The sequence below is a fragment of the Carcharodon carcharias genome, chromosome 8, assembly GCF_017639515.1.
Source record: "Carcharodon carcharias isolate sCarCar2 chromosome 8, sCarCar2.pri, whole genome shotgun sequence".
Taxonomy (NCBI): Eukaryota; Metazoa; Chordata; class Chondrichthyes; order Lamniformes; family Lamnidae; genus Carcharodon; species Carcharodon carcharias.
The window spans coordinates 161,217,711-161,233,027 of record NC_054474.1 but is presented as its reverse complement, the minus strand read 5'-3'; the positions used below and the strand labels follow the sequence as shown (position 1 = coordinate 161,233,027).

The 15,317-nt window shown below is 41.6% G+C and overlaps 1 protein-coding gene across 1 annotated transcript in view; it reads left to right on the top strand.

The window, feature by feature from the left end:
* Positions 1 to 15,317, top strand: part of ak8 (adenylate kinase 8) — a 140,111-nt gene that overhangs the window by 80,869 nt on the left and 43,925 nt on the right. The window contains exon 11 of the mRNA XM_041194479.1: positions 13,658 to 13,799. Coding sequence (XP_041050413.1) covers positions 13,658 to 13,799 — 142 coding nt within the window. The remainder of the gene's footprint in view (positions 1 to 13,657; positions 13,800 to 15,317) is intronic.

The following is a 15,317-nucleotide window of genomic DNA, read 5'->3' as shown; positions in this document are numbered from 1 at the left end:
CCTTGCTTAGAGCATGTTTGTACTAGCTGAAGGCAGAGAAGGGTTACTGAATAATTTACTAACTGATTAATAGACTCACATGGGTATAATTAGGACAGGCATAGGCAGCAGCTACAGTAACCAGTACAGTGCTTAAGGGAGCTGGAGGCTGCTTTAGCTTCGCCTGAAAGAAAGTTTCTGGGGCGCTGCTGTTTGAAGATGAGTCAGGAGGAGAGCAGAGCCCCTGCTCTTTTGAAGTGGAAATAGGACAGTTTGAATCTGTCGAGTTTAATTTTTCAGAGGTGCAATGGACCCTGTGGTGCAACTTACTTTCCTTTTTTTGTCAAAAAGTTTTTTTTATGTTATTTTCCATACGTAAAGTTTATTCTTTAAATATATGAAACAAAGTTTTTTTTATAAAAAATCATCAGTAGCCAACGGTGTAACATTATATTAATGTGTTTTTCACTCCCATTTCTAATCCTTTATCATGCCTCTCTGTTATCTATCCTCCTCCAGAAGGGCTTATGGGTGGTCTACAAGCTTACTTTAAAGTTCACATATTCAAGTGGGATAAGATGAACAGCTCTCATTATACAGTTTTTACAGTAAACCATTTTCAACAGTGCTAGAATATACATTTTTGAAACTTAAATCAAATTTTTAACTTCTTAAAATTTAATATAATTGAAATTACTTTTGCCATCTGAATTTGGTTTCACTGCTTGAATTGTATTCATACATTTTCATTAGAATAGTATATTCATCTTTGGGGCCAAATAACATTTAGCATTGGAATAAAATTTATTGTTGAGCCTGAACCTTTAAAAATAGATTATTAAATTACAAGGAGTATTAGTGCATTTGCGATATCTTTGGTTTATAGGGGCAATGATTAATTGTGCCCATATACATTGCAAGTAAAATGTCCTTATCCAGTTGCACATGATTAAATAAATTCGCCTTGTGCAATCTCAAAAGCAATGAACCTCACTGCTAAAACAAATACTGTTAATTCTCAATTAGTAGATTAAAGAATTATTAACCCAACAATGTCCAATGTGTCAATTTATAGTCTTTAACTGTTAATTAGTATTCATTATTCAGATGCTCTTGGAGGCAGCTGTGATTATTTTTTGTGTGCTCTGTATTTGCACTTATCATGGTGAGAAGATTACCCAATGTGGGGAATGGAACATATAAATTCATTTTCATAGGATTTTACAGACTGGTTTTGAGAATACTATTGATTCAATCCACCAACACTAAAAGACACCAGGCACATCTGAAAATCAAAGTATCAAATAGCTGAAAGGTCTTTTAACTGACTTGCTAAATATATGTTCGGCTGTATTATTATTGAGTCCTATAATTCCTCTGGGTTTGCTATGTGTGCTGAATTTGAGGCACATTGCATCTTGAGGATTCTTATTCACTGGAAACTTGGTGAGACAGATGCAATTTGTTTCAATTTAGGACTCTCAATTCCAATCAGGGAGGGAAGTCAATCAATGTGGTTGATTTTTTACTCCTGGGTGGGAATGCAGCCTTGTGAGGGGTCAGAAGTGATACCAGGTAGACTTGGATAATTTTAACAGCTAAGCTTTATTAGCAAGCTGCTTGCCAATTTACCAACCCAAGTGGCTGCGAAATGACTGCCCAGCTGTTAAAATTGGGCAGCTCAGATTCCCCCACTGGACTCCTTCAAAAATGGACCCCAGCATGAGGTAAGTGGGTCAATGGAAGTTTGACAGGGGAATGGCAGGGTGGTAGCCTAGGACAGTGGAGGATCCAGGGGAGGGGGTGGGGGCGCGGTTTCCTTGTGGGGCCGAGAGAAGCTGTTTAGAGTTGTCTATCCTTTCTTTTCTTTCGCTGTCGTTTTCGTTGACTTCCAGTGAACTGCTCCACATATCTTATTTTTGTTTAATTTGTTCCCAGGATGTGGGCATCTCTGAGTCACTTGCCTAGTCACTTCAGAAAGCATTAAAAGTCAAACCAGTAGTATGGACTAGATAAAAGCAAAATCCTGCAGATGCTGGAAATCTGAGACAAAAACAGAAAATGCTGGAAAAACTCAGCAGGTCTAGCAGCATCTGTGGAGAGAGAAACGGAGTTAACGTTTCAAGTCCATATGACCCTTCAGAGCTGAAGAGATGTGGTCTAGAATCTTTGGCGGCAGGGTCACTTTTTGTATTATTCTTTCATGGGATGTGGGCATCGCTGGCAGGGGCAGCATTTGTTGCCTATCCTTAATTGCCCTTGACTAACTGGCTGGCTAGATCATTTCAGAGGATCTGGAGTAACATGTAGACCAGACCAGGTGAAGATGGCAGATTTCTTTCCCTAAAGGACATTAGTGAACCAGATGGATGATAGTTTCATGGTCACTGCATGGTTACTATTATAGCAAGCAGCTTTCAATTACAGATTCACGAACTGAATTGAAATTCCACAAGCTGATGTGATTACTAGTTCATTGACTTTACCACTGCGCCACCATCTCCCCATATTGTCTGTGAAGGACAGTAGTGAGCCAAATGAGCTTTTACGACCAACAGCAGTTTTCATGGTCACTTTTTCTGGTACCAACTTACAAAAGACCAGATTTATTAAATGGAATGTAGTAACTTGCTATGTTGAGATTTGACCCTTGTAACTTGTGCAATGCTAGTATAGTACCATAATCAATACACAACAACACCCTAATCATGATGCCAATGCAAGAGGCTACACATCTTATATGCCATATTATGTCAAGTGTTACAGAACACTTTGGACAGAATGATGAAAACCTAGGTCACAATTTACAGCACCAGAAAAAAATTCACAAAGTTCCTTCCAGTCATAAACCAATGAATACAATGCATATCCTTCCAATTGTCAAATCGGGTACATACGATCAGTCTCAATGTATAAATCAATCAGATTTGAACCTAAATTAAAAGTGTACCTGTCTGCAAAGACCATTTCAATTCATCAAAAGGCAATCCTTATGGTATATTTTCCTATGCATATGAACAACACGTACAAGTCAACTTTTTGATCAGCTTTTCTTGTCTGAGTGGCTGGGTGGTGGTAGACGGAGACAAATGGAAAAAAGTACAACTAGATTCCTGAATGGTAAAGGGGAGGAAAGTAATAACAATATTAAAGATTAAAATACTTCCCTAAGCTATAATATTTATATCCCATTCAAATGCTAACTTTCCTTTTTCTTGATTGACCAAGGAGTTGTTACAGTTTTAATTCGAGGTCAAGGTATTAGAAGTACAAGAACCAACCTAGGGCAATATATATATATATACTTTATCTAAGTTTTTACTTTAATTTCATTTTTAAATAAATCAGATTAACATTACTCAACTGATTTTTCTCAACTGAGTTCTGTTGAAGGGTCATGAGGACTCGAAACGTCAACTCTTTTCTTCTCCGCCGATGCTGCCAGACCTGCTGAGTTTTTCCAGGTAATTCTGTTTTTGTTTTGGATTTCCAGCATCCGCAGTTTTTTGTTTTTATCTCTGATTTTTCTTGCTTTTAGTTTAAAATTGAAGAGAACATTCCTGGTGTGCTTTTTCAAATTTCTTTTTTCAATCCCTTTCACTTACATTCATTATAATTTTACACCCATTGGAGTGATTTGATTGCATAATTAAAACCAGTAATCAATATGATGCAAAGTAGTGTGATGTCAACAGATCTTGATGGTGCGATAGTGTAAAATGGGTGTTCGCAAGTCAGCAGCTCATTTTACATCTCATTTTCATTTCTGTTGACTTCAATGGAAATGAAAATTGTGAGAGATTTAACAAATTGTCAACTCACTATCGCATCAAATCAAGATCTACCCCAATGTTTTAATTTCCATTTAATATTTATCTGTATAAAATTCAAGGATTATGTTGCCTTGTGACTGTGTAAATTTTCTGGAGGAAAATTTTGTTCTTGTGTATGCAGGCTGACACCGATTTCCCCATGGGCAGACAGTGTCGCATGCCACTACTGGCATGACCCACGCAGGTTTCTTCATTGATATCAGTGATGGAGGCTGCAAGAATTGTGCAGCCATGACTCTCTGCCAACAGGGAATTAACATTTTCTGCATAGCGCCACTTGAAGTGGTGCTACATGAACAACTTTTTCCCCCCAATTGTTTAATCAGCTCCCCATCGTGCGACGGACTGTATGCTAGACATTCACAAGGCGGCCACACTTATTGTGTTTTATATACATATGAAGCATGCAAATCCGATATGTGCAGTAAGAACAGCACAGTATAGTTGACTGATTAAAAAAATAACAAAAAAATATGTTTAATGATAATGACAAATAGAAAGTTGATCCACTTGAACAAACTGATGTGAAACAAGGATTAAATTTAAGTAAGCATATGTGGAAAAAAATACCGTAATTTTCACCAACTTTATTGTGGTAACTTAATTAGAATAAGCAATAAAACAAAACTTTAAAATAAGTGAGATAGAAAATAAGCATTGTTCCTAATTTGATCTACTCTAAGCCACAATCTGGACCCTTATGTGACATGCTAAATCTAATGAGAGTAGCCAAGGAGTATTGGTGTAACACTTGCCAAAGGAGTAACACTTGCCAAATTCCAGAGCTCTGAAACTGAAATCGGTCCCATCGTTACTCCTAAACTTGTGGATAAGAATTTAGCAGTAGTAGTACTGAATAATACGATTAGGTTAGCAAGTTACAACCATGTTATTATTGTAACTATGACCACATTCTCATTTTTCCATCTCTCTTTCCATACCCGTTTTATCCCTTCACTGCCGCTGGGCCAAAATCCTGGAACTCTCATCCTAACAGCACTCTCAGTGCTCCTACAACACATGGACTACAGCAGTTCAAGAAGGCAGCACATAACCACCTTCTCAAGAGCAATTAGGGATGGACAATAAATGCTGGCCTAGCCAGCGATGTCCACATCCCATGAACGAATAACAAAAACCCACACCCTTTTCTGTCTTTCATCTGATGAAATACTTCAATTATATAATTGAATTTGTGCTAGTATAAGATAATATTATTGCATTTTTCCCATTTCCATGATTGTGTTTTAAGGGCAGCCCCAAAACACAAATTATATTCACACATTAATGGGTGAGATAATGTTACTGGGCTAATAATCCAGAGAAATTTGACTTCAACCTCTATGCTAGTTTGAGAATTTGAATTCATCTTTAATAGAATATAAATAAATCTGGAATAAAGAGCTGGTATAGTAAAAGTGACCATGAAGCTGTCGGATTGTTGAATCCTTTAGGAAATTGAACCTGCCATCCTTACCCAGCCTGGCCTATCCAAATGACTCCAGTTCCACACTGACATGGTTGGCTCCAAACTCTCTTTAAAGTGGCCTAGTAAGCCACTCTGTTGTATCAAACTGGAGGACAAAGCAGCCCGCTTGATTGGCACCCTTTCTACAAACATTCATTCCCTCCATCACCAACAAACAGTGGCAGCAGTGTGTACCACAAGGCGCACTGCAGAAATTCACCAAGGTTCCTTAGGCAGCACCTTCCAAACCCACGACTGCTATACCATCTAGAAGGACAAGGACAGCAGATACATGGGAACACCTGGAAGTTCCCCTCCAAGCCATTCACCATCCTGACTTGGAAATATATCGCCATTCCTTCACTGTCGCTGGGTCAAAATCCTGGAACTCTGTCCCTAACAGCACTGGGTGTACCTACATCACAGGGACACACTTAGGTTCAAGGAGGCAGCTCACCACCACCTACTCAAAGAGAATTAGGGTTGGGCAATAAATACTGGCCAGCTAGCGATGCCCATATTCTGTAAATGAAAAAAAGACAGAAAAACAGGAATCAAACTAGAAAAACCACTTGGTTGCAACCTAGGATATGATAAGGACACACTCAAAAGTAGGTGATCCTGCCAAGTTTTTCTATCTAAAATCTAGAGACTGATGCCAAAGATGGGAAAGTTGTCCCAAAGACCAATCAAGCAATAGTCTGACGTGGGCATATTCACAGAATCATACCTATCAACCAACATTTAGTTTCCTCCATTACTATCTCTGGATATATCCTGTTCCACTGGTAGGACAGAGCCAGTAGAGGTCTGGGCACAGTAGAATGCATGCAGGGGACAGGGAGAGGGCTAGGTAATCCTAACATGGACCAACAGGAAAGAACATTTTGATTGATGAGTCAGTGCTTCGCCATGTCACATGCCACTTGCACTGGTGGTAGCTAGGGCATGGAATATGCACTGGGTGGGGAACTTCAATGTCCATCTCTAAGATTGGCTCAGTATTTTCAACATAGATTGAGCTGACCAAGTCCTGAAGGACATAGCTGCCAGACTCTTCTTGTGGAAAGTGTGAGGGGTAAACTACTTTACCTCATTCTCTACCTACATGGGATGTTTCAGTCCGTGACAACATTGGTACACATGACCACTGTACAGAACACAGTCCTCGTGGGGACCAAGGATGAAATTTTATGCTGGTGGGATTTTATGGTCCCTCCAAAGTCAATGGACTTTTGAATGGTGGCTCGCCGCATTTTGAAGTCCTGCCGCCCTGCAATGGGGCCATAAAATTCCACCCCAAGCCCTGTCTTTACACTTTGCCTCCATTGTGTCTTATGCTAGGTGGGATAGACTAAGAACAGATCTAACACCTCAAAATTGGACATTCACAAGATACTGCAGGTCATCAACAGTAATAGAATTGTATACCCCCACATCTGTAATTTTATGGTCAGCATATCTCTCAATCCTCCATCATCATTAAGCCAGATGACCAACACTGATTCAATGAGTTGTGTAGAAGAACATTTGGGAGCAGCAGCAGCCGTGAATGCATGCTGAACAGCAAAGGCAGCAGACTATTGCGAGAGCTAAGTGATGCAACAATAAACAAATCCAATCAAAGCTCTAGAATCCCACTGCATTCAGTCGTGAATGATGGTGGACAATTAAGCATCTGAAAGATTTCCATGAACATCCCCGTCCTCTACAATGGTGGACCTCATGTACTCAGTATGTGAGTGCAAAAGACAAGGCTGAAGCATTTGTAACAACCTTTAGGCAGGAATGCCAAGTGAATGATCCATTTCACCTCCTCTGGAGGCCCCCACCACCAGAGATGTTCAGCCAATTTGATTTACTCCACAAAACACCAATTAACAGCAGACCTCAATATAGCTTTGATCCAAATATGGGCACAAGTTGAATTCAGGGAGTGAGGTGAGCATCACTACCCTTGACATCGCAACAGCAATTGACTGAGTGTGGCGCTATGGAACCCCAGTAAAAATAGGTATCAGAAAATTCTCCAATGTCTACAGTCATACCTAGCACAATGGATGGGTTGTGGTTTTTATAGGCTAACCATTTCATCTCCAAGACATTGCTACAAGGGTTAATTTGAGCAGCATCCTAGGTACAATTACACACAGTTGCTTCATCAGTGACCTTTCCTCCATTGTAAAGTCAGCAGAGGGTTTGTTGGCTGATGATTGCTTAGTTTTCTGCTCCATTTGCAATTCATCTGAGAATAACTGCAGCAAGATCTGGAAAACACATAGGTTTGGACTGCTAAGTGACGTGTAACGTTTGCCTCACAGAAGTGCCAGGCAATGACTATCATCAACAAGTGAGAGCCTAACCACCTTTCTTTGACATTTAGTGGCATTACCATTGATCAGTTCCCCACTATCGCCATCCTGGGAGTCACCGTTGACATGGCTACTAGAGAATGTCAGACGTTAGGTGCCTTACAGCGAGTACCTGAACTCCTGACTCCCAAAAGCCTTTCCACCACATATATGACAGAAATAAATGGTGTGAAGAAATACTCTCCACATGGCTGAATGAGTGCAGCTGCAACAGTGCTCAAGAAGCTTGACACCATTCAGGTTGAAGAAGTTTGCTTGATTGCCACTTTACCCTAAATACCCATCTCTTCCACCACCAGTGCAGTCTGATCACAGTGTGTTTATTTTGTGCAGCCAGACAAGAAACTTTCATCCAAATAACTTACTCACTTTTCCAGAACTGCTTTATCTAATTCAGGGCCACGGGAGTCAGAGACTATCCAAATAGACAATGGGCACTAGGTCAGGAAAGAACACCAGTTCATCATGGCATGCACACATCTGCGGAGGGACAATTTAGCGTACCCAATCCACCTAACCAGTACATCTTTGGACTGTTAGAGGAAACTGGAGCACCAGGAGGAAACGTACGCAGACATGGGAAGAACATGCAAATTCCACACAGACACCCAAGGTCAGGATCGAACCCAGGTCGCTGGAGTTGTGAGGCAGCAGCGCTAACCACTGCACCACCATGCCACCCATAATGAGACGCGTGGTCGGCAGGATTCAAACTGATGTGAGAGCATCCCAATGGATTTCTAATCCATTGCCTTAACCACTTAGCCACGACTACAGAAGCACTACGTACTGGATGCTTTGTTTTTCAGCAAAGTAGCTATAATGTTCCAAGCAGAACATGCAATAATAAATATTCCTTGCAAACAGTACCGTATTTAAATCTGTTTCAGTTTACAACTAAGCTTTCCAACCTCCTGCCAAAACTTTGGTTAAGGACCTCTAAGGACCTCTAATATTCATCAGGAACAAAAGGTTTCAGCTCCTGTCCCCAAATGTGGAAAATGATGTGCATTGAAGTCAAGTGATACCGGATCACTATGGTTGCTTTAAAATTCTGTGACATACATGAAGTGACTGCGTGGGATGACTTATGAGAGCAGAAATAGTCAGGAGTTTAAAGGCATCAGAAGAAGGCTCAAACAGCATTTAATTTAGTGAAGTAGACAAATCTGTTAAAAAATTAATGTTGATTTGATTATTGATTGCTGATGTAATTCTATTTTCTTACTAAATTTGATTCTTCATACTCTTTCGTGTGCATGTTCTCTTTTGTTCACTCTCCCTCTCTCGATACTACTCTTTGCCTTTCTTCCTTTCTCAAATGCAATACCGGATCCTGACATACAAAATCTAAACTACTCAAAATAACATTTCTCCTTTGTCCAGTATAATAGTATATAAAACACACAAATCACAACATTTCACTCTAAAATCTACCATCTCATTTGACGTATAATGGAAGATATTCCTGTCAAAATTTCAACTGGGTGCTGGGGTTAGTAACTCCTTATAATAAAAAAGTCTCTTTTAATAACTTTGCTTTAACTACTAATGTGTAATTAAATTGCTATTAAAAAGATTTGCCAGTAGATGGCAGGCAGTACCAAATATCCTTGGTGAAGCATTTGTTGGCGGTAACTTCAGATCCCTTTCTGTTGACTCTGTTTTTAACATGAATAAGCACAGTTTCCTATAGAGTCGCTGTGAATGTGGCACAGGAGGATCACATTCCATGGCATTCCAGTATATATACGGAGCATGACTTACCAACCTCTAATTACCTGTGATATTTTTCAAAGAGCTGACGGTTTGGTCATTAAAATGCAAGTGGTGATATAGCGGGAAGCCAGAGTTTGTTTTAACCTTTAGATTTGCTTCTTTTTGGCAGCCATCACACTGGCTGCTTTTAAACATGGGCCAGTGTCACCTTGGCCGAATGGTAGAACTCTTGTTATGGATTCAAGTCTCCCTCCAGGATTTCAGCACATACTCTATGCTGATACTTTGGTGCAGAACTGAGGAAATGATACATTGTTGGGGCAGCTTTCGGTTAAAATGTTAAATTGATGCTCAATGTGCTTGTTTATGTGGAGATAAAAGATCTCATGGCAGTACTCCTGATGTAAAAACAGAAAATGTTGGAAATACTCAGCAGGTCTGGCAACATATGTGGAGAGAAAAACAGAGTTAACAGGTGGAATCTTGTGGAGGTGACAGGAGTCTCGCCTGCTGGGTGTTGAGCTAGCAGGAGACCTGGGTTGCCTCCTTTGGGGAAGGCCCGCCAAACCACTAGCCAATCAGGCAATTGAGAGGCCACCACTGGGCCTCAACTTCCCCAGGGCCTGGATCCCAGAGATGGAAAGTCCCGCATGCTGAGAGCTTCTGGCCAATCAGAGGCTGACAGCTTTCTTTCTCAGCACTGTCACCAGGGAAGTGGTGGCTGCTGCTGGACGATATCCACTGGAGGCCCACGATCACGGAGTGATCCAGGCCAGAGGTATATAATGGCGGGAGGGCTTTGCGACATCAGGGTGGTGGGGTATGGGGGGGTCAGCAGCAAGGGCAAGGAGATGGCTCTCAGTGGCCTTCCCCCTTCCTGATGCTGGGTCCCTCAACAAGGCACTGAGTTCCTTTTAAAGGAGGGGAACTCTACTCCTGGGAGACGACGAGCAGCCTGCACAAATTTATTTGTTGTGCTCCCTGCATGGCGACAGGTCTGTCTGCAATTAGTTAATATTAGCAGCAGCAGGGTGAGACCCTTAAGCAGTCATTAATTGTCAACTTAGGGGCCTTAATTGACAGCAGGGTGGGAAGGCCAATCACGCGCCTCCCTGCCCAAGACTTAATTTTGGTGGAGGTGGGAAGGCAGCAGGGTGCCTCCTGTCCAATAAATTGTCCTACCTGCCACCAAACATGCCACTAGAGGGGGCAGAAGATTGCATCTGGTGTTCCAGGTCAATCATCTTTCATCAGAACTGGGAAAAGTTAGAAATATAATGGGTCTTGAGCAAGGGGTGGGTAGAAAAAGGGACAAAAGCAAGGTGTATGATAGGATGGAAAACAGGAGAGATTGAGTAGCAGAAGAGTTAGTCTTCCCAGGCCAAAGGGAAAGGTGATGGAGCAAGAAAAGAAACAAAAGATGTGCCCAAAGCAGGTGTGCTACTGCCTGAAAGCAAAAATAAGAGAAAACTGAAACATGCAATGAAAAGGAAACAAAGGGCAGGATTGGATGGGCCTGGAAATTCCTGGCCGAAGTCAACGGACCTTTTGCTGGTCCATCAAATTTTCCAACGATTCCCTCAGCGGGCAGGAGTGGAAAATCATGACCAAAATGGGGGTGTGGGTGGAGTGGAGGGTGCGTGGAGATTACAGTCTGAAATTATTGAGCTCAATGTTAAGTCCAGAAGGCTGTAGTGTGCCTAATTTCAGATTTCCAGCATCTGCAGTTTTCTTCTTTTTCATTAGTTCTCCCGATGGCCTGGCCAACATTAATTCCTGAGCCAACACCATGAAATGCAGATGCATTATCATTTATCTCATTGCTTTTAGTCTGACCTTGCTGTATGCAAATTAGCTGCCATGTCTACCCACAAATCAACAGTGACTACAGTTTGAAAATAAATCTTTGTGAAGCACTTTGGCTGATCCTATTGTGAAAGGCTCTATATAGTATAAATTCCTATAAATACAAGGGGAAAAATTATCCCCCCCCATTGAGGGAGGAAGAGCAGGAGTGGGCACGAGCAGGCGGGCTACCGATCAGCGGCCCTGGTTGGGGGCATGCCACCATTTTACGTGGACGGGCCAGTAAGTGCTGTGCGCTACCTGTGCAGGCTGGGGGGATTCCCTCAGCCGGGAGTGTACTCTTTCGCTCATGCGCTAAGTGTAAGTGCTGCCTCAGGGAGATCGGCTCCGTTTTGAAACCTTTAATGAAGGGGTTTAAAATTTTTCCCTGCCATGTCCCCTTGTGTGACACATGAGTTGGGTCATGTCCATAACTTTTATTAAAATCCACCAGTGGATGAGATTTCATGTCTTTTCACAAGCCTGCCTGGGCTCCTGGCCTGCCCACCAACCTTAAGGTTGGACGGGCAGGTCCATTAACAAGCTGAATTGGTTTCTTAATAGCCTTAATAGGCTGTTGACAAGTCAGCGGGTGCACCGCTGACTTGGCTGCATGCCCACCGACCTGAAAATGTAAATGTTGCGGAGTGACGTTGGGAGTTCCACCCGATGTCACCCTGCATCATTTTATGCGTTGGCGTGCTGCCCCCTCTCACGCCAACGGAAAAATTCTGCTTAAGGTCTGTCTTAATGCAAACTAAGAGAAACTCTTTTTGAATTTACTGTGAGTGTATTGCCCATTTATTTGTTGCTTTTTATGCCCTTCGTACCGTTCTTGGAGATCAATTCTGTCCAACATGTAATGAGCAGGCAACTCTGTAAACATGGCATTAGTACTCATCATGTTGGAGCCTATGCTGTCTGCCTCCATGGCTACTTCCACATACTGCAGCCTTGGAGGCTCAGACAATTGCCATTGGTTCCTGGGGGCCAGCATCGGGGATGTCCTCACGCAGAGCTAGAGAAGGGCTGCAGCAGAGTCCAGGAGAATGGTATTTGCTTCCTAGACAACTCTATTTGCTGTTAATATTTGTAGAGAAGCGAGGATAAGACCTATAAGGCTGGCCTGAAGGAAGGCAATTGAAAGCTGGTAGTTAAGGGTGGTGGTGATAAGGATTGAATGTTAGTGTATTGGGACTGGAAACAAAATGTTTCAAGTGAAGCACCCTTGGATGAGTTGCTTTTTAAGAACCCTGGCAACTAGGAATTCTGATGGCCGATGCTGCTCATCTTCTCCCCTTGGTTATGCTGTCCTTCATCCTCCTGCACCTCTTGCTGCCCAGGTGATAATAAGTCATGAAGTTACACAGCATGCAACACACAACTGCCAACCTGGACACAATGCCTATGGAAGTGTCCGATCTAATATGGTGGAGCCACACTTCTGGCACAAAATGATCAAGTGCACTCTGTTAGTCATATTGGCCCCTTAAGGACACGTTTTACACCTGTAAAATAACTCATTTCTAGGCCCTTGTTTCAACAAATGTTTCATTAGTTTAAATAACAGTGTATAAATGATGGATAATATAATTTGTTTTATGGATAATTATATCTCAATACACTGAGCTTGAAATGGGTGTGATCATATTGGTTTGAAATATAAATTTGAAAGGAAATGTTCACTTGGACATAGATTTGCTCCCTCCAGTTTCCTGTGAAAAAATTGGTAGGCCTCAGATATAGATTTTCATTACAGGATAAATAGTAAAAGAGAAAGCAATAATTGGCACCTGACTAATCATAAACCTCTTGAGATTCCATTCATATAAACCATATGTATAATCCTTCAAATTGTTTTACCTTGCGAATGATAAGTAAGTAGTGAACTCTTTGCACAGTGGTGAATGCTTAAGCTTACATAATTATGAAAGTGTGAATTGAAAAAATAGAATTGTAAAAAGGAAATACATATAAGTAATGCAACAGGACAAACTAAAGAAACTAGTTCATAGAACTTGTACAGGTGGCATGAATAAGCAATAGGAGGAAATTAGAAGAATATGCTATAGTGAGGATTGCTCTTCATGGTATTTGAATCTTTAGGCACAAATAATGTTTATCATCAGTCTTACAGAAGAGCATTGTGTCAATTCAGAATTATAAATTGGCTAAGAAGAATGTACTATTCATATGTACAAGTCAACCATCACCTGAATACTGAGTGTTGAATTGGCATCAGACTGGAAAAAAGTCTTTGATTCAATCAGCTACTCTGTTAAATATGGTGTGTGCCATCTAGGGTAGAGACTTTGAGACAAAAGCACAGATGGGGGATGGAAAGGTTAGCAAAATTCTTGTTTTTGTCTTACTGAAAGTCAGAAATATAACCTTGTCTACCTTACATAATGATTGCGCAATTCTGTTTGTTTTGGATATAGTTCCAGATGTTATGGTAATGAAATGTATGTCTCAACGTCTAAGTAAACTGGACTGTTCCACTCAAGGCTGGGTAATGCATGGATTCCCTCAAGATGTGAGACAGGCTGAAATGCTAAAAGATGCAGGATTCATCCCAAACAGGTAAGTCTTTATAAGATTTTAAACCTTTGTTTAAGTAATAATGTAACCAGCACATGGTAGCCCATGATTTTGACTTTTATATATTGGCCTGATGTGCTAATTCCCATTTAATGAATTGAGCTGCACCGCTAATTCCCTGTAGAAGCTACCTCCTGGTTGGTGCATGGTTTGATAAGTAATATTGAGTATCAATAGGCTGTTCAACTGCAGAGGGAAATGAAGCTAAATCTGATCCTGTCCTTACCTGCCATCTACAACTGAAGGGTTACTGTGGACAATAATGAGAAGCAGGAACAATAACATTTTACTGTCCCTAACCCTCAAGACTCTAGGCCAATGTAGACCCCATCTGCAGCCTTGGCTGAGATCAGATGACACAGCACAGCCTAAGGAGTGAACCTTCTATTTATTATTCTTTCACAGGATGTGAGCATTGCTGGCTAGGCCAGCATTCCTAATTGCCCTTGAGAAGGTGGTGGTGGGTCGCCTTCTTGAAACGATGCAGTCCATGTGTTGTAGGTACACTCACAGTGCTGTTGGGAAGGGAGTTCTAGGATTTGACCCAGCAACAGTGAAGGAATATTGTTCCAACCTGGTCTGTGTGACTCAGCTACTCATTGAATAAACTCTTAACATATAACATGTATTCTTTTTTCCTAAAATTGAATGTAGTCTGGGAGACTTTGCACAGGTTGCAGGATGGGAGTCACAGGGGGTCGTGGAGGGAGGTTGGCAGCAAGCACAGGGGAGGTGGCTCTAAGTAGGGCCCCCTACCCCTTCCAAATGCTGGATCACTTGACCAGACACTGAGTGCCTTTGAACGAGGGACCCCCCTGGGAGCCTGCAATCAACCCTGCATGGGTTTGCTTGTTGTGCTGTCTGCATGATGAGCCCCTCATCTGCCACTGGTTGAGACCCTTAAGTAGGCATTAGTTGCTCACTTACGGGCCTCAGTTGGCAGTGGGGCAGGCAGGCCATCCGTGGGTTTTCCCACCACAGACTTAATCAGGGTGGAGGCAGGAAGGTGGTGGGGTTCCCACCCATCACCCTCTTGTCTGATTAAATGCACCTCCCACCACCAAACCTGCCATGAGGGAGGGCATTAAACTCTGCCCTAATCAGGAAGAAAGGGAGAGGCACCTGAAATTTAATCTTGCGCAGGGCTGAATTATTTTTTTCTATACTGTGTTATGTGATAATTATCATGAATGCTTGTAATTGCATCAAAACAAAGCTAAAATGACCGAATTAAAACATTGCTAAAAGATAGAATGCTGACTAGTAAAACTAGAAAATCTATGACAACCATTTTACTGTTAACTTGGACTAAGTTTGAGCTCTGTCCAGGAAATTCAGCAGTAGACTTTTGACTGCTTGAACACAGGTAAGTGAATTCATCAATGTGTTGTGTTTGCACAGACTGGAGTATTCTCCAGTGCTGATCCCCAAATGGATTACTGAGAACACACAGCAGATTAATAGAAGGTTCAATGGGAAAATGGAGTTGAAATCTCCAGC